A 16,834-nucleotide genomic window follows, 5' to 3' on the forward strand; every position below is an offset into this window, starting at 1 on the left:
GAAATTGTGATGCTGCAACGATCCAAAACAAAATCTGCTTCGCACAGAGAAAGGATTTTTGAATATCGTCGTCACGCGCTCAGCGTGTTGCATGCCTTTAGGCGTTTTCCACGTCTCCGTCGATGGCGCGGTGAACCGATGATCAAAAGTATTGGTGCAGTAAGAATTTCAAAATAAAATCAAATCTACGCATGCACAATAGAGGAAAATAAGGCCCCAACAATTAAACAATTACAGCGATAGGAAGTCTCAAACGATGTGCGTAGTCATACGTTTCTTAAAACTACAATTACATGATCAATCATAAAGTGAACGACTTCGCGAGGCCGTTTAGTGTACCAACACAGGCACAGAGCATAAGTTCATCGCCAGCATGATTCCGCAAAATCTTGTTGTTTCACCGCACTCGTCACCGCAGTCGGGTTGGGTAGGTCGTATTACTTGCGTTAGCAACAATAGAACGTTAGTGCACCTACTTGAAGTTAGAAACTAGGCTAGTGATGTGAATCTGTTGTGATAATTAACGTATCGGTTGCGTATCAACTCGGGGAAAGAGGAATCCAACCGCCGAGGAACAAGGAACAACGGCCCCAAATCAGCGGAAAACCTTGACATTTCGCGCACGCACGCAAACCGTGAGTTCCGTTGAGTGCTTTTTGACAACCGGACAACACACCTGTTGTCTGTTGTGCCGGACACGCAAAACCCGCCTATTTAGAAATAATAGTTATGCTTTGCAGATTTAACTAGCTTGCGGGTAACTTTCAGTGGAAGGAATGTATCGTTTTCGTCGAACAATATTTAGTGCAATAGCCGCACCGAACGGTGGCCTGCGGCGAAGCTCATTCCACACGGCGAAGACAGCGTTATCAGAAGCGGACAGCCATCAATCGGAGCAGGCGGCGACGTCATCAGGGCCAAGGGAATCGGGGTGGAAAAATGATAAGGTAGGCCTCTAATCAATCGCCGTCCCGAGGAAACACTGTTTCAGGTTTAAGTTGCAGTTCCCGCCAGTTCCTCCGGTGGCCCTTTTGTTGTTTGCACACGAACCCGCGTTGCTGAGTTACTCTGTTTACGTTTTGCTTTCAAAACCAAACGAAGCTGAATTTCGTGCCCCGAAGTTATTACGCGCACTATGGGCAGAACGTGCCATTGATATGCCCAAAATTAGGTCACTCCCCACTAAATCAAGATTAGTCATTTCGCGGCGTGAGAATTGATTTCATTGCAATACTGCACTTTGGCCTGTTTGCTGGACCTGTTGCTATCCGTTCGGCGAGGCACTGGACGATAATCGTTGTGGCAATATTGTTACTTTGCAAATTAGAACCGTCCGCCCGCTAATAAGTGGTGCTATTGGAAATTGCAAAATGTGTCAATATTTTCTTCGACCCGGGCGAATGGCGAATGGTTTGCTTCCGTTTTATTGGTCGGCAACCCTTCTTAAACTCTCCCGGAAGATTTGTTGCCTTCGACGGGCGGACTGTACAGCAATTGTTAGCGTGGACACGCTAAAGTGCAACCGATGAATTGATCTGACCAATTTATGCTGATGCCGTCAGCTAAAAACGGCCCATTTTGGGCGGACTTCGGACATAAATAGCTCCGGCGTTTAACCCCCCTCGGCGCGCGTATTGCGCATCGTCTTTAGGCAAGGACACTCGATATCTTGGCCGCTATTGTAATGAAATGCTTTCCAATTCTTCTTAACAACTTCACCTGAAAAACCACAACAATGGATCATCGTTTTCAAATTCCCCCATCGGCACGATGGCACCACCACAAGCGCAGGGCCACTATTACGCATGATAACGAAGGGAGAATGCGGGAACACGGCCTGGCCGGGTGTGTGATTCTGGTCACGTCTTCACTTTCTTCTCGCCACTTCCCGATTCTTCTCGGCCCCTCGGCGGGAAGTTATGCGTAAATGTTCTGGAAGCAGTGTTGTGCGTTACGTGCGGATACGCATTTACGCTTCACGCCGTCAGTAGTGTGCGTGTCGTTCGGGCGCCCATGCCTATGTGTGAGTGGCTGTAGCAACACGACCCGTGTGTGAACGTGTGGCGTTGTTTACAAATATTACGTAGACATCGACATCGCTGGGCGGTGGCGGCCGGAATGGCGCGGTGGGGAGGACCAACTGTATTTGCCAACACGGCTCGCCATTACTTTCAGAACACCACTTTAACCAGCGCAACCGATCGGAAGCAAGTGACCGGGACGATCGCTACGAGCAACGACGACGGAGCTACTCTCGCGGACACATTCGGCCGCTTTCACAGTTATCTGCGAATTTCGCTCACCGAGCGGTGCAACCTGCGGTGCAAGTATTGCATGCCCGAGGACGGAGTAAAGCTAACGGCCAAGGAACGCCTGCTAACCGGTTCGGAAGTGGTTCGATTGGCGCAACTCTTCGTCGCCGAAGGAGTGCGGAAGATACGGCTGACCGGCGGTGAACCGACGGTGCGCAAGGATCTTGCCGAGATCGTTGGCCAGCTGAAGGCCATCCAGGGCCTCGAGAGCGTGGGCATCACCACGAACGGAATCATGCTGACCCGCCAGCTCGTTGGTCTGCAGCGGGCAGGGCTCGATGCGCTCAACGTCAGCCTCGACACGCTAAGGGCGGCCCGCTACGAGCAGATCACCCGTCGGAAGGGTTGGGAGCGCGTGATCGCCGGCCTCGATCTGGCCAGCCAGCTCGGCTACCGTCCGAAGGTGAACTGTGTGCTGATGAAAGGTAAGTCACCGTCACCGTACCGTGCGTTGGTGGCCTTGCCGGGGCGAGGAGTGCGCTAGTGTAACGCACGCAAAATAGTGTTAATGCACGCAAAGCTAGAGACCGGAAACACTGAATCACGTTGCGAAACGAGGACTGGAATGCGGAGCCTGGTGTGATCGGGAGAGGGTGGCAATACCGGGATCCTGACCCCTTGAGATGCCCTTTGTGCCCTGGACTGTGGCTAAAACAATGAGCAGATGGTGCCCCGCAGGTGACGATGAGAGTGTTTTTCTGCCCGATGCATCAGTTTACAGTGCAGGAACTCGAAGGAGTTGACGCTCTAAGCAACAGTGTTGTTTACCGGACATAGATTCGTGATCGGAATCGGTTCGGATTGCGGAGATACGGATTGAGTTATTTGAACAGCTGTCGGTTGGGAGGCTTTGCCTTATCGTCTTTGTTCAATCAAACAAACCACACTTTGTGCGCTACGAGTCAGCGATCGTGTTTGCGGTGCAAGTGTCGTTCCGTTTCGTAATCGTGCTTAAGCTCCCTTGACCCACTGCGGGATAATCTCTGGCCAGACGAATGTACGATCCTTCCCTTCGATTAGTGTTCAGATCGTTGAACAACCTGTTGCAATACGCTTGTCACTTGAAAACACACTTTGAATTCCAGTCTTTGAACGAATACGTGAGGAAATTCGTGTCCTCTCTGTGTTTGCTGTTTGACACTATTTTCGGTCACAGCGCGATGCTCGACTCCTCCAACCGGCCATCCGGAACCGGACCCCCCCTTGCTACGGCTTTGGTTTCTCTTGGCAGGCTTCAATGACGACGAGATTTGCGACTTTGTCGAGCTGACGAAGGAGCGCAACGTTGACGTGCGCTTCATTGAGTACATGCCCTTCACCGGGAACCGGTGGGAAACGGAAAAGATGGTGTCGTTCCGGGCCACGCTCGACGCGATCCGGGCTCGGTATCCGACGTTCGAGCCACTGCCGAACGGGCCGAACGACACGTCGAAGGCGTACCGGGTGCCCGGCTATCGGGGTCAGCTCGGCTTTATCACGTCGATGACGGAACACTTCTGCGGAAGTTGCAATCGGCTGCGGATCACCGCCGACGGTAATCTGAAGGTGTGCCTTTTCGGCAACACCGAAATCTCGCTGCGCGATGCCCTGCGCAGCGGTTGTTCCGAGGACGATCTGCGGTGCCTCGTATCGGCCGCCGTCAAGCGGAAGAAGAAGCAACACGCAGGTTAGTGTGCGACCACGGGGGGAGCTCTCTCGGCTTGGAACGAATTGCCCTTATCCGGTCCCGCGGGCGGACTCGCGTTTCTTACATTCCTCCCTCCTTCCCCCTTTCTCGCAGGAATGCTCAATCTTTCCCAAATGAAGAACCGTCCCATGATACTGATCGGTGGGTAGGTCGCGGCGACCGCGGCTGCTGCAACTGGTTGCACCTTAGGTTTAATATCGGGTAAGCGATCGTGAGGTGCCTAGGCGGGGAGGTTGATTCGCGAGGGGTACTCCATCAACCGGTCGCGACACGCACGAGAGACACACACGGTTAGAAAGCAAGTTCTACGACCTTCCCGGGGGTCCAGTGTTGCTTTCGTATGCCCATTAATAATGAAATCACTCAACGCGGTGTGAGTGCGCGATCGCGATCGCGAACTGCCACGGTGTGCGTAGCCCGCGGGCGTGGATAAACAAACACGAAACGGATCGCGATCGACGGATCACTTGGTGGAGACCGCAAGGCAGAAGGTTACCCGGAACCAGCGATCTTTGCTTGATGTTGCAGGTGTTGGTTTTGTATTCATTTCACGCTCGTTTTCGCATCAGTGTATGTCCATGTTTGTCGTTCCTTCTGCATACAACACATCTTTCGCCAATAGAAACAAAGCAACGGTGAACGGGCTCGTCGCCTACTACATACCAAAAGGCTAACGTACTTTGGGCCTTGAAACGGAAACACAATGACTGCTAGATTTATTATGCATCGAAAAACCATTACTGATGATAGTTACACCATGACACTAACTCTCTCTGTCTCTCTATCTCACTCTATCTCGCCCATTCTTCTGGCAACAGCAACACTTCCAAGTTCATTCGTACAAACACGCCGTTCTGGCTCACTGGCGCCCGCTGGATCCGCCAGCAGCCCCTCCTCGGTGCGGTTCTACTCCTCGCTCAGTCACGTGGACGAACACACGGGCCGCGCGACAATGGTGGACGTGGACGAAAAGGTGTCGACGAAGCGGGTGGCCAAAGCGCAGGCCACCGTGTACGTCGGTCCTACGATTGCGGCCCTCATCGAGAACAACGAGCTGAAAAAGGGGGACGTCCTGTCCATCTCACAGATGGCCGCCATTGTGGCGGCCAAGAAAACGTCCGATCTGATCCCGCTGTGCCACAACATTCCGCTTTCGTCGATCAAGGTTGAAACGAGCCTGAACAGCTCCACGAACGAGGTCCACATTCTGGCCAAGGTAAAGTGCGACGGCAAGACGGGCGTAGAGATGGAAGCCCTGACGGCGGTTTCGGTCGCCGCCCTGACCGTGTACGACATGTGCAAGGCGGTTTCGCACGAGATACTCATCAAGAACATTATGCTGGTGGAGAAGACGGGCGGCAAGAGCGAGTTCTACAGAAAACAGTTCCACCACGAACCGACCCTCGAGTCGCGGGCGGCCGCTAGCCGCGAGCCGAAGGAAGTACCAATCATCACCCGGGCCTACCGCACGGATCCGATCGTCACGAAGGAACCGTTTGTGCCGATGTACATTTAGTCGGTCCCCGCCGCCGGACCGGGACCGTAGATCGTCAACAGAAGCATAGCATGTAGAGAGACACTTTATTCATTAGACCAGTCGTCCTCCAATCGGCGCGCGTTGGATAATTGCTCCTCAAAATTTGTCGTCCACTAGCGCCGCTTGGCCCCAATCGAGCGCCATCCGGGTACTGCCACGCGAAATGGCGCACAGCTTCACCACCAGCTCGCCGTACGTCTCCGACGACAGACCCTTGTGCTTTGACCCGTCAGCCAGAATCTTGGGGTCTCGCATCTCCGGATTGACGCCACTGATCCAGCTCATCACCGCCGAACAGGCGTTGGCGTACTTTGGGATGAAGAGAGGCGCACGCAGGGTGCGCTCCGCCGAGTGAGACCCGCTCAGTGGGCAGTGAACGCGCGCGTAACCCCGGTTAGTTTCCACGTTCCACACGTTCGCACCGTACAGACTGAAGATGATCTGTGGCCAACCGTACGGGTTGGTTGATTTCATCGTAAACTCGATCGGCATGTTGAACACGACCGTCCGGTAATCGGACTCAGTGCGGGCACTTTGCGTGACGGCCGACTGCAGACCGGACACCAACTCCCAGTCCGGGCCGGCCACGATGTCGTAGCGGCAGAAGAGCCCACTGCCATCCGGACCCATCGGGAAGTAAGCGGATTCCAGTTGACCGGTGACGGTCAGATGGAAGAAACTTTCACTTTCGCCCGATGTTAACTGCAGCTCGAGCATGGTTTGGCAGCACCCAGGAAGAATTGTCCCACAAGAATTGACCAGTGAACGCGCGAATTATGTTGTTAGCAGTTTTTGAGAAACGATTGCAGCACTGTTGTGTGGTGCAACACAGGTTTCCATGGTGACGGAGGAGTGCGATGTGTCACACGCCCTTTTTGACAACATGACTTATTTTGGAGCGGTTTAAAATAAGAAATGATTCTAGCGATTAGTGCGACCCAACTTGTTCTGTCTTAGATTTAGGTCGTTCTTATTATTGGAACTGGATAAATAAAAAGAGAAATGATTTTTCTTACGTTGCATTTTACCTCACACAAACGCTACACTGGTCGCTGGTGCTAGAAAATGCTGGGAAAAGAACGACACTCGTGTTTGCATTCAATCATTTGTTTCCATTTCAATGATTCTTATTCGTAAATCGGCTTTAAATTAACAGTGAAGAACAACGCCAAATATCAATCCATGACGTGTGAAGGCGTGCAACTAACAGGATGGGGTTCACGATGAATCTCAAACACGACTCAATGACCACGCGCCCGAAAGGATGATTGCAAACAAACGGTACGGTGTCCACTGAAGGTTTGCTCGGAAAAGCACTGACACTGTGAACGGACAAGGGTGGCAAACACCAGACCACATGCCACCACGCTGGTCGTCACAGGAAGCACGGGTTACGGGTTGCTTTTGGCCAGACCGGTCTATAGGTCGCCCACCAGCACGTTACGATTGGCGGACGCTTTCTCCTCGCCAGCGTCCTTCTCACTTGCCGCCGCGGGCGTCGCAGCCTCCTGGCCGCGCACGCTGATGTTGTACTCATCTTTGAACGAGTTGATTTCCATGCCTTTCTTCGTGATTTGCTCTTTGCCCTCCTCGATCAGCTTCTCCAGCTGGGTGCGGTTTTGTTCCAACTGTGGAAGAACGACCCCAACCGTTTGTTCCACCAGCACGCCGCCTATCAGCCGGAAACACTTCCGGCTGGCGTCCACTGTTTTCAGTGTATCGATGACCGTTCTGAAAGCGGAACAGGTAGTAAATCCGGTACCAACAGGTTGCCACCGCATAAACTCGTTACCGGTGCATCATTCACTTCGCCACCTACTTGTGCTCTTTGAGGTCCATGTCGATCGTGTTAAGATTATTCACCAGATTGCGCTGTTGATTTCGCAGCTGCTGGAACTCGGCGTAAATTTCTTCTTGACTTTTTTTCTCCTTCGCTTTGCCGGCCGCCGACGATTCCGTTTGCGTTGCCATTGTGCGTGCCGGGAGGGGTAACACAATCGGGACGAGGCTTGGGTAGTTCGATGTGCGGAATCGTCCGAGCTTTATTTAGGCGCACAACACAATCTCTTTATTTGGAACGATAAAGTTTACGCCGTTTAGGAGCCCTTTCTTCACTATGAAAGCATGATCCCGAACCAAAAAATGCTTTTTTGTCGTCTGCGGCTGTCAAAAGTGACAGCCAGCTTGCCGCCCAAGGTGGCGATAGTGAACCGATTGAAACAGTTCCGGTAACGACGAGTAGAATTCCAAGCGGTTTTGTTCTTTTTATACAGTTATGTGTGGCCAGACGTTGAAATTGGAATAAAAATAATTTAAATAATACAAAACAGTAATTAAATAGTAACCAAAGCCGTGATGCGATCGCATGTTGCGATTGTTTTGGAAGTTCGAACTGTCAATCGCTGATCGGCGCCGAGCTCTGCTTTTGGTTTGCATTTCGTTCGTCGGTCGGGAGTACCACTTGTAAAGTTGGTCAGGAACTGTCCACGATATCCGCCCCGATTGCCCGGCCCAACCAGCATGATGCAGCTACTGGACAAGGTTTTGAGTTTCTGGTCGTACTGGTGGTTCCGATACTTGATGATAACGGAGCTGTACATGGTGGAAAGTTGGGAGCGTGTCACAATCCGTGAGTAACTGTTTGTGTTCGCCGGCGCCGTGCCTAAGATCGGCTTCCCCGTTCTAACCCTTGCGCTGCCTCTTCTCCGGCAGATGTGTTCCTGTTTGTAATATTCTTGCTGCAGTGGTACTTCAACTGTTCCGTGCTCCTTCCGTTCACCGGCCGCTTGTTCGGCATACTATCCGTGGATCAGCAGCTACCATCGGTCCCCCGGTCCGGCTAGCCGAGGCGAATCGTACCGGCCCGTGGCGGACCCGTGGACATGCGACATCGACCGACTGCGTGTTACAACAGGCATAACCGCATTGAGAAGTATTTTGGCTTGCGCCGTAAGGCAGCGCTGCCGGGAACAAGGCTAATCTCATACACTTTATCCTTAGTCGACCCACAAACAACCAAGAATCTGACGTATTCTATTGACTTTGATTTGTTGTACGTGAAAATCTTATGCTCGTTTTTTGCTTATGTAGTGTTTTAAACGAAAGGATCTGTCCGGCAACTGACTGGAAATACAGAGGAATGTGAACCACACCGCGCGCTATTTCATTTCATGATCGATCCATCGGATAGAACATTCGTTTACGGCCGGCCAATGTTCTAAACATAAGCGAACTACCGGTATCCGATATGAGTCAGAGGAGTTGATAGCAAGATAACGTGACAATTATATCGCTCCGCAACGGAAAACACGTTCTCTTATCGCGCATACTTGATGGGGGGTTTTAAAGCACATCCCACCGATAAGGACACAAGCCATTAAGCTCGACGCATTAAGAGTATATATTGATTGATTTCACCGGTGCATCATCACCGGTTTCGATGGTAATCTTTCAGCATCGTTCCGTAAGGCGAATTATGCTCATCGGTGTTCAATTAAAGAACGGTCACGAACTAAAGAACTAAAAGCAATAAATCATGAGACATCATGGTAAAATGGAATAAATGTCCGAAACACTGTGCTCGTTTAACTGTATTTCGTTTTCTTTAACTTTATGCTAGAAAAGAATAAATGTCCGAAACCATCTGGGAAAAACGTTATTTATTATACTTGGACGCGTGTATTACACATAAGATGCTGAATTTAATCAAAACACATATGAAGAAATCAAAAATGTTGAAAAAGGTTCGCAGTCTTCCTAAACTCAAATATGTCCACCTATCGGATAGAAATTTCCCACTGTGCAACACACCCCTACACAGTCGCTACTCAAAGTGACAGCTGTCAAACGGTCGACGCTTGTTGTTTTTCGTCTCCCCTCCGTTGAAGTGCGCCGTGTTTGCATCCGTGGTGGAAAAGTTGAGCTCGGGATAGTAAAACAACCTTCGGCAGGGAACGATGGCCAGCGGTTCGGATGGTGGAACGCCGTACCGGTCGGAGATGAAGTTTCTCGACCTTCCCGACTGCATGATCGAACAAGTGCTGGAGTTTCTGCCGTACGACGAAATCGCCAAGAAGCGCAGCGTGAGTCAGAGCGCCCGAACGGGCCCCATCGTTTGCGTTTGCCGTGGCCATCACCTTTGATGCCGTTTTTTCAGGTTTGCCGTACGCTCGATCGTATCTGCCAGTCACTGTTGAATCGTGGCTTCAACAAGATGGTCCGCCGGCACAATATGCACCTGAAGACGATCAAATCGCAGCTTCCGAGGCGCGAATCGGAACGCCGGAACCATCCGCTGGCCAAACACTCGGATATACTCACCTGCATAGAGACGCGGATTTCCATGCTCTCAATGACGTATTCAAAGTACATTGATAAGGAGCTGTGCTGTTTCATCCCGGGCAAGGTGATTGACGAAGTTCTCACGATTTTGCGGCTGATCGAGAACACCACGCGCCCCTTGCGGGCCCACGAGATCCTGCAGGAACTGCGCGACATATCGTCGATGGCGATAGAACACTTCGATGAAAACATTGCGCATCGGTTGAAGAAGTACGTGGAGGTACCATTCCCGCACCATCACCAGGTGGCCACCATACAGGGCACGAACGCCCCGTTCCCTTCGGCCGTGTTGCTGCACAACGATGTTTTCATTCCGTGCGAAATCATACCGACGCTCGCGCAGAGCTCCACATCGACGGTCGCACGGTCTACGACTCCTTCGAGCGCCACGGTGGCTTCGGCCGCCACCTCCGGGTACTACCGGAGTGGGTGTGATGTTGGCAGCCTCAATCAGGCGGCGATGTCTATTGATAAGAAGGCTCGCAAAATGCGCAACGACATCACGCAGATGCAGCGCACGATGGGCAGCTACAAAGCGGAGGCACGCAGCATGCGCCACATGCTGAAGCGGCTGCACACGGAGATGAAGGAGTTGCGCCGGAGGTTGGAAGAGTCGGAGACGAAAAACCGCGAACTGTTGGCCAACATCAATCAGCTCAGCTTCGGCGCTCCGTCCGCTGCCAACGCGGCCACCGCTAGCACGACCGCCATTAAACAGTGCAACATAAAACCTCGCACGGCCATCCTGAAGCGCGGGCTACCGCTCACGGAAGGGGAACCGCTCGCAACGGTGGCGCCAAGTTCCGCTGTGCCATTGTCGCTCGGATCCGTTGAAGATTCGCCGCCAGCGGAGCCACCGGGCGGCAGCACGGCAAAAAAGTCCAAACTTAGCGATTAGAACCATGCCCGTCAGTCAGCTAGCGGGCTTAAGTGGGCTTCTGCTACAGCTCATCAATAATCTCTCTAGCAGTTCGCGTGATTCCACGACTCCGTGGCAGGCACTATACAAGTAGTGCACACGTGCAGTAGCTACGCGCGGCAAATGTATACTAACAGTAGTGTTTAGAGCAAAACGAATGGCAAGCGGCCGAAGCTGGTTCGCCGCGTGTAAATCGGTTCCCGGATTACGGTCTTCTAGGTGCCTGGTGCAGCGGAACCGCAAACAGACATACCTCGGGACGGGGCACCACCTAAGGTGCCCTTGCCGTTCAATACGTTACTTTGTAGAGCTAGTACCCCTTCATCGGTTGGATACGAACCTTTTCTTCGAGAAGTTATACGCACAAGTACACGAATCTGGAGCTGATTGACTGCTTACCGTGTCCGTGGTACCCCGTTCGATGTAAGTGATGCTTGCAAAATATTTTGTTTAGATGTAATTTTGAAACGATTCAAGGGAGAAGTAAACAAATTAAAAAAAATAAAATTGAATTTGCATATAAACGTACTAACGTACTAAAGTTGTATGCTGTGTTGTCTTGTTGTCCTTATCAATATTCATAACACAATGTACAAGATAAGTGTCTCGGGAATAACAGAACGGGGGTTTTCTTTTGGAGATAGTATACCCGTTATCAAGGCTCGATATCAATCACTGCAATTAGTAGAGTCCATGTGAAAAATGCAATAAGTTATTCTATTCTTAGCTACAATTCTTAGCTAGAGTACAAAAACTTCTCCCATTGATTGACTATTATTTAGGCGCACGCTACTCGAATACTACCTTCTAAGGCACGTGTTATTGGGGCATACAAGTGTTCTCCCTTTCCGATTCAAACAAACAGGCCATAGTATTTAAATTATTTCAATATTTACGATTACGTTACAGAGTGTGCCCCAGCGTAGCACGAGAGCACGATTTCCACGAAACCATATCCTTGCTTATCGTTTTACGACAAGAATACACATCGTACAAATCATCACTATCACTATTGTAATAAGCTATTAAAGCTATCTCGGGATAGTTGCACTTGTTATCATCGTGCAATTGAATTTGATATAAATATCACGCCGGGCAGCGTACAAAACCACAATCGTTCTCGGGACAGTCCAAAGTGTAGAAGCTATCGAAATGAAGTCTTACGTGGCCGTTTTGGTATCTATTTTGTTCAGCGTCTTCCACGTGGAAGCAACGGCTACACTCCATAATAACTCGTTTGATGGTGAGTACAATTGTCCTTTTGAGCCAGAGTGCCGTTGCTGAGTTTGAACCGGGTATTTTGCAGCTATCAGAGGCTGCCGGCAGTACGATAATGTACAGGATTACGATGGGCCTGTCCAATATTTGCCCGTTTCTAGCCTCCGTAACGTGGGCATCAAAAGTAACTCGATTTCCTTCAAAGTCGGTATCGTGGGACCCAACGATGGGATCATACGGTACGGTCCTTCGCAGTATCCATTCGAACGGGATGTTATTGAAATTGGTAAGCGACGGAAACTTATTAGGCACCTCCCAGCGGCCCGGTTCATTGCGTGTCAACCATTTTTAGTAATATCGGGATGGGCCAACACGAAAAGCGTTGGCAGACGGCAGCGCAGGAACACGGCAAACAAGGCAAATACGGTGCAGCTGGGTGAGGTACTTACTCGAGGACTTTTGTCCCAGTTCCGGCCCACCATGATCACAGTGGAGGTGTTTGCGAACGGGCTGGTGCGTGTCTCGAAGGACAACGAAAAGGAAGCATTCCTTCAGTTTGGAGATGATCACCATGTAGCACCCCTGTTCTTGGGATTCACCAGATGGGATCGCGATTTGATTGTCTTCTACGACTGCCCGCTGTAGAGACCGGTATCAGTTTATTCGGATTGTAGGCGATCCAATGCTTGTGAGTTTCCTGTAAAACTATCTTGGTGATTTAATAAAGTATTTTACTCAGCAGCTTCTCTGAGAAATGGGGAGTTCTGGGTAAATATTTGAGCAACAAACAACCAAATTACTTGTTTTATCACAGTCGCTCTCTGAAATGGGAGGTCTTAAGTATATCCAAACAGATCCTCAACACAGCCTCCTCCAACATCGTTATCGATGTGCAAGATAAGAGTCTCGTGCGTAAGAGTAAATCACAGAGTAAACTCAACTACCCGTTATCAAACTTTGCCCCTGTAAAGTAGTTTGTAAGTATAGTAAGATAGAGAAAACCTTTTCGTTATAATATTTTCACTTAACTGTTCGGTCAATACTTTCCACATCTCGGAAAGGTAACTTGCGTGCGCCCCGCCGCATTGTCACTGTATTGGTTCTACAATAAAATTGTGGTGGAGAGTAAACAAGAACAGGTTGTGTAGCAGGCGCGATCGACGGGATTCGCGAAAATCCAAACTGCGACCAGGCCGTTAGTCAACATGTCAATCACGCAGAAGGCAGACATGATCGCGGCTTCGGTGTGGATTGCAGTTATCAGTCTGTTGGTCGGGTCCGGTGATTCGGCCACTTCCTTCAACAATCCGTTTGATGGTAAGAAAAGCATAGCAGTGTTTGCAACAGAACGGTCAACTCCTTACTATCCCGCCCCTGGGTTCTGGGTTCGCAGCGATCAAGGGGTGTCTCCAGTTCGATCAAGTCCCCAGCTACAACGACACGCTGGAATACTTCGCCACCAACGGCTTCCGAAACGTGGGGCACACGCATAACTCTCGCTACTTCCGGCTCGGCATCCTCGGTAAGAACGATGGGCACATCCGCTTCGGGAGATCACTGTTCCCGTACGATGAAACCGTGATCGAGCTGGTGATCAGCGGGTGGGCCAACACGCAGACCGTGGCCCGCCGGCAGACACGTGCCCGGAATAAGCTGCTGGAAAATGTGCTGCTGAAGGAAACGCCAACACCGAAACTGCTGTCCCGGTCCCGGCCGTTGGTGTTCCGGATGGAGGTGTTCGACAGTGGGCGCGTCCAGCTCACGAAGGACGGCGAACGTCGGCCGTTTTTCGAGTACAGCGACAACCAGAACGCCATTCCGGCGGACTACATTGGGTTCAGCAAGTGGGATGCCGATTTGATCTACTTCTACGACTGTCCCCTGAAGGAGGACACTTCTGGTTCGATCGAGAACAGCGTGCTTTTGAGGTGCAGTTTGGCGTGAGCTTTGGAATATGTTTCTTACTGGTGGTGGTGCAGCAGCAATCCGTTTGAAAATAGAAATAAACAAACTCTGAGACGAATATGATAGCGATTCGTCCATTGCTCACGGTGGATTCGACCCGTGGGGGTATTTTTGAAATCCCAATTATTGCCCAGATAGGGGATGAGGGAATTCCCGTCGGCGTGCGTTTACATTAGGGCGGGAGTAATCGGTCCGCAAACCGGAATCCTGCAACGGTCTGTGTGCGTGTCGTCATCCGTCGTCAGCGATCGGCAAGCGTTCTCAAACAGCTGATAAGTAGCAGGACCGGATTCGTTAGAACGGTGAAGATGTTGGTGAACCTGCAAACTTATGTGTAAGTGTGTCCTAGGTTACGTATTACCGTTGATCGTTTCCACAACGCAGGTATTCCGCATTGAGCAAATGACATCACAGATCTCAGTCTTCAATTACTACTCAGCTTCCAGCTTGATGGTGATCGTCTCCTGTAAATCGCGCCCAAACAGTTCGCCGAGATGGGTGCCATTGTCCTGGGATCCGCCGTGTTACTTGCCTGTGCGATCAATTTCGGTACCGCCCAGAGCTGCGGGCAGATGCAAGTGCTAAAACAGGGGCTCATCTTTGGCGGCGAAGCATCTTCACCCGGCATCTGGCCGTGGCACGTGGCCATCTTTCACCGTGAATCACTTCGAAACACCGTGTACAAGTGTGGCGCTACGATCATCAACAAGGACACCGTATTGACCGGTGAGCGATCTAAGCCGTGATCGTGGTGTGTATTAATCCTTATCGTGCAATTACAGCTTACCACTGTGTGGTGGAGAATCAGCGACCGATTTCCGGCAATCGGTTGATCGTTCGGGCGGGTGTGTTTGACCTGGACGTTCGCAGCAGCACCGCCCAAGAGAACCGCGTGTTTGATATCGTGGCACCGGATGGCGCTAGTGCGCTCTACTTCACCGACGACATTGCTCTCCTGCGAATGCAGACCCAGTTCGTGTTCAACGATTACGTGCAACCCGCCTGTATCCGTTCGATCGATCAGGACATTGGGCAACTGGTAGGGTCCTACGGGTCGGTGGTCGGCTGGGGATGGACCGAAAAGGAGTCGACGTCGGCGGAACTGCGCGAAGCAAAGATTCCGGTCGTGAGTGCGGACGATTGCCTGCAGAGCAATCGGGAGCTGTTCAGCCAGGTGCTAACGACGAAGGTGTTCTGCGGCGGGAGCCGCAACGGAACCTCCAGCTGTAACGGTGATAGCGGTGGCGGAATGTTCTTCAAATCGGGCGGCTATTGGTTTCTGCGGGGACTCACTTCGTTCTCGGCGGTAGATGTCCAAAACTCCGGAATCTGTGACTCGCGAAGCTACGTGGGCTACACGGATGTGGCCAAGTATCTGGACTGGCTGCGGAGCAACGATGTGCGGTTTGAGGACCCGCTGCGGGATGTTCCGATGCCGGGGGTTAGCGGGCCCGTAAACACTGGCAACACTACGCTCATTCGCTTGGCCGTCGATCCGAAAATGAAGAGGTTCTTGGAGGGCTACAAGGGAAGCATTCTGCTACGGGTACAATTGAACGGCAAGCGTGTGAACAGTTTGTTTCAATAAAACCCGAAAGGAGCCCGAAAAGGAATTCCCCCCGCTGAAGAACGATCTTATTGAGAAAACCGGTTCCAAGGTGGGATTTATAAGACGTATAAAGCAGAGAAAACCTCGCAAAAAAGGTCCCGATGTGTTACTTCTGATCTGGCACGAGTTCCTGTGACAATCGTCGGCGCAAAACCGCTCAGAAAGAATAAAATTTTATTAATTTATTAATTATTAATTATTATTAATAGAAATTAACTTAACTCGGGAAACATAATGCGCATCTGTGGGTTAACTATTCCACTGGCTAGCAGAAACCGAAGCTAAGCACGGTGGATCGAGAGGGACGGATGATGTTTCGCGATAACCGCACGCTTTTCCCCCTAATCGATCCCGATCTGCTACCTCTGATTTCACATGAGCTCCTGGTACAATCACCGGTGCAGAACCGTCCGGCTCGTGCCGATTTCGCCGAAAATGAACGCATCTCGACCGGTCTCGGACCAAAAACAATCGAACCGATCGATATGAATTTTTTTTAAGGTTTTTTCGGATCTTTGCTGTACATAAATGCTTGGTTACATAAGAGTACACAGATATTCCACATTGGGATTGCAGCTATTTAATAATTCTAAGGTATCAAAATGATTGAAATGAAAATATTTCGATTAAAATCTATTTAAATTACATGTTATGCCATGTGGCATTGAGTCATTTTATCGTACTTCTAACTAATAACTAAAAACATCTTACAACTAGTTAACTTAAAAAAACTTCAGATAATTGATCGATATCAATTAATTAATCAATTATCGAAAAAAATTAGTCTAGCAAACTAATTGGCATCTGTGGGTTAACTACGCCACCGGCTGGCGGAAAAAGGAAGCCACTAATGGAGGATCGCCAATCGCTGTGGATCGAGAGAGATAGATAACTCACACTTCCCCTCTTTGAGACTCCGATCGGCTGCATCCTACGATGCGATATGGATTCTGTGAAACGAAAGAGACGGATGGTGTTCGGCGATAACGATCATTTCCCCTTCGATCAGGCTGATCCGCTACCTCTTTATCTGACATGAGTTCCTGTTACAATCGTGGTCGCAAAATCGTCCGGATTGGAACCGAAAGATTCTTTCGCGGACAGTGGGAGCATGCCGACACCGTGTGCGGCCAAAAATAATCAAACCGATCGAAAAAAAAAATTATCCAAGTTTCGCAAAAATAACAGTACGAGGTACGATTTGGCGTGCAATTCAAGCACCGATGGACGGACGGACGCCGATTCG

The 16,834-nt window shown here is 50.6% G+C and overlaps 8 protein-coding genes across 12 annotated transcripts; 6 read left to right on the forward strand and 2 right to left on the reverse strand.

Annotated features, from left to right (window-relative positions):
* The first annotated feature begins 578 nt into the window (after window positions 1-578).
* LOC131205577 (molybdenum cofactor biosynthesis protein 1) lies at window positions 579-6,602 on the forward strand. Of its 2 annotated transcripts, XR_009156752.1 has the most exons (6): window positions 579-635; window positions 741-947; window positions 2,176-2,737; window positions 3,544-3,978; window positions 4,093-4,200; window positions 4,818-4,951. XR_009156752.1 is itself a non-coding variant. In XM_058197729.1 (5 exons), the coding sequence occupies exons 2-5, from the start codon at window positions 777-779 to the stop codon at window positions 5,513-5,515; spliced, it is 1,866 nt and encodes a 621-aa protein (XP_058053712.1). In that variant the 5' UTR covers window positions 579-635; window positions 741-776; the 3' UTR covers window positions 5,516-6,602. The 2 variants fall into 2 exon arrangements, 1 of the variants encoding a protein (XP_058053712.1); XM_058197729.1 differs by lacking the exon at window positions 4,093-4,200 and having other exon boundaries at window positions 4,818-6,602.
* On the reverse strand, window positions 5,164-6,285 carry LOC131205578 (B9 domain-containing protein 1). The gene has a single exon (XM_058197730.1). It carries the CDS (start codon window positions 6,251-6,253, stop codon window positions 5,633-5,635), a length of 621 nt encoding a protein of 206 aa, XP_058053713.1. The 5' UTR covers window positions 6,254-6,285; the 3' UTR covers window positions 5,164-5,632.
* LOC131205579 (probable prefoldin subunit 2) lies at window positions 6,499-7,670 on the reverse strand. The gene is made up of 2 exons (XM_058197732.1): window positions 7,356-7,670; window positions 6,499-7,267 (listed from the first exon to the last, which is right to left on the reverse strand). Exons 1-2 carry the CDS (start codon window positions 7,505-7,507, stop codon window positions 6,955-6,957), a joined length of 465 nt encoding a protein of 154 aa, XP_058053715.1. The 5' UTR covers window positions 7,508-7,670; the 3' UTR covers window positions 6,499-6,954.
* Window positions 7,671-7,977: 307 nt separating this feature from the next.
* Window positions 7,978-8,687, forward strand: LOC131216465 (uncharacterized). The gene is made up of 2 exons (XM_058210962.1): window positions 7,978-8,165; window positions 8,249-8,687. The coding sequence occupies exons 1-2, from the start codon at window positions 8,057-8,059 to the stop codon at window positions 8,377-8,379; spliced, it is 240 nt and encodes a 79-aa protein (XP_058066945.1). The 5' UTR covers window positions 7,978-8,056; the 3' UTR covers window positions 8,380-8,687.
* A 765-nt stretch (window positions 8,688-9,452) lies between these two features.
* LOC131216155 (uncharacterized) lies at window positions 9,453-11,253 on the forward strand. Its single transcript, XM_058210570.1, has 2 exons — window positions 9,453-9,618; window positions 9,693-11,253. The coding sequence occupies exons 1-2, from the start codon at window positions 9,493-9,495 to the stop codon at window positions 10,773-10,775; spliced, it is 1,209 nt and encodes a 402-aa protein (XP_058066553.1). The 5' UTR covers window positions 9,453-9,492; the 3' UTR covers window positions 10,776-11,253.
* Window positions 11,254-11,917: 664 nt separating this feature from the next.
* LOC131206235 (uncharacterized) lies at window positions 11,918-12,750 on the forward strand. The gene is made up of 3 exons (XM_058198704.1): window positions 11,918-12,039; window positions 12,103-12,300; window positions 12,367-12,750. Exons 1-3 carry the CDS (start codon window positions 11,949-11,951, stop codon window positions 12,657-12,659), a joined length of 582 nt encoding a protein of 193 aa, XP_058054687.1. The 5' UTR covers window positions 11,918-11,948; the 3' UTR covers window positions 12,660-12,750.
* Window positions 12,751-13,221: 471 nt separating this feature from the next.
* LOC131206233 (uncharacterized) lies at window positions 13,222-14,078 on the forward strand. Its single transcript, XM_058198703.1, has 2 exons — window positions 13,222-13,331; window positions 13,408-14,078. Exons 1-2 carry the CDS (start codon window positions 13,244-13,246, stop codon window positions 13,956-13,958), a joined length of 639 nt encoding a protein of 212 aa, XP_058054686.1. The 5' UTR covers window positions 13,222-13,243; the 3' UTR covers window positions 13,959-14,078.
* Window positions 14,079-14,104: 26 nt separating this feature from the next.
* Window positions 14,105-15,574, forward strand: LOC131206232 (CLIP domain-containing serine protease B15-like). Of its 4 annotated transcripts, none has more exons than XM_058198702.1 (3): window positions 14,105-14,313; window positions 14,465-14,705; window positions 14,762-15,574. In XM_058198702.1, the coding sequence occupies exons 2-3, from the start codon at window positions 14,474-14,476 to the stop codon at window positions 15,565-15,567; spliced, it is 1,038 nt and encodes a 345-aa protein (XP_058054685.1). In that variant the 5' UTR covers window positions 14,105-14,313; window positions 14,465-14,473; the 3' UTR covers window positions 15,568-15,574. The 4 variants fall into 4 exon arrangements, with proteins under 4 accessions (XP_058054685.1, XP_058054684.1, XP_058054682.1 ...); XM_058198701.1 differs by having other exon boundaries at window positions 14,107-14,313; window positions 14,394-14,705; XM_058198699.1 differs by having other exon boundaries at window positions 14,108-14,313; window positions 14,401-14,705.
* Window positions 15,575-16,834: the final 1,260 nt, after the last annotated feature.

The sequence above is a fragment of the Anopheles bellator genome, chromosome 1 (genome assembly GCF_943735745.2).
Source record: "Anopheles bellator chromosome 1, idAnoBellAS_SP24_06.2, whole genome shotgun sequence".
NCBI classification, from domain to species: Eukaryota; Metazoa; Arthropoda; class Insecta; order Diptera; family Culicidae; genus Anopheles; species Anopheles bellator.

Excerpts from the sequence above, each read along its gene's own strand:
- LOC131205577 (XM_058197729.1), top strand. The coding sequence starts at position 777 with ATGTATCGTTTTCGTCGAACAATATTTAGTGCAATAGCCGCACCGAAC. Across the intron at positions 948-2,175 it reads CGGGGTGGAAAAATGATAAG|AACACCACTTTAACCAGCGC; the intron begins GTAGGCCTCTAA and ends CATTACTTTCAG. Across the intron at positions 3,979-4,817 it reads GAAGAAGAAGCAACACGCAG|CAACACTTCCAAGTTCATTC; the intron begins GTTAGTGTGCGA and ends TTCTGGCAACAG.
- LOC131205578 (XM_058197730.1), bottom strand. The coding sequence starts at position 6,253 with ATGCTCGAGCTGCAGTTAACATCGGGCGAAAGTGAAAGTTTCTTCCAT.
- LOC131205579 (XM_058197732.1), bottom strand. The coding sequence starts at position 7,507 with ATGGCAACGCAAACGGAATCGTCGGCGGCCGGCAAAGCGAAGGAGAAA. Across the intron at positions 7,268-7,355 it reads ATGGACCTCAAAGAGCACAA|AACGGTCATCGATACACTGA; the intron begins GTAGGTGGCGAA and ends TTCCGCTTTCAG.
- LOC131216465 (XM_058210962.1), top strand. The coding sequence starts at position 8,057 with ATGATGCAGCTACTGGACAAGGTTTTGAGTTTCTGGTCGTACTGGTGG. Across the intron at positions 8,166-8,248 it reads TTGGGAGCGTGTCACAATCC|ATGTGTTCCTGTTTGTAATA; the intron begins GTGAGTAACTGT and ends CTTCTCCGGCAG.
- LOC131216155 (XM_058210570.1), top strand. The coding sequence starts at position 9,493 with ATGGCCAGCGGTTCGGATGGTGGAACGCCGTACCGGTCGGAGATGAAG. Across the intron at positions 9,619-9,692 it reads AAATCGCCAAGAAGCGCAGC|GTTTGCCGTACGCTCGATCG; the intron begins GTGAGTCAGAGC and ends CCGTTTTTTCAG.
- LOC131206235 (XM_058198704.1), top strand. The coding sequence starts at position 11,949 with ATGAAGTCTTACGTGGCCGTTTTGGTATCTATTTTGTTCAGCGTCTTC. Across the intron at positions 12,040-12,102 it reads CCATAATAACTCGTTTGATG|CTATCAGAGGCTGCCGGCAG; the intron begins GTGAGTACAATT and ends GGTATTTTGCAG. Across the intron at positions 12,301-12,366 it reads ACGGGATGTTATTGAAATTG|TAATATCGGGATGGGCCAAC; the intron begins GTAAGCGACGGA and ends AACCATTTTTAG.
- LOC131206233 (XM_058198703.1), top strand. The coding sequence starts at position 13,244 with ATGATCGCGGCTTCGGTGTGGATTGCAGTTATCAGTCTGTTGGTCGGG. Across the intron at positions 13,332-13,407 it reads CTTCAACAATCCGTTTGATG|CGATCAAGGGGTGTCTCCAG; the intron begins GTAAGAAAAGCA and ends CTGGGTTCGCAG.
- LOC131206232 (XM_058198702.1), top strand. The coding sequence starts at position 14,474 with ATGGGTGCCATTGTCCTGGGATCCGCCGTGTTACTTGCCTGTGCGATC. Across the intron at positions 14,706-14,761 it reads CAAGGACACCGTATTGACCG|CTTACCACTGTGTGGTGGAG; the intron begins GTGAGCGATCTA and ends GTGCAATTACAG.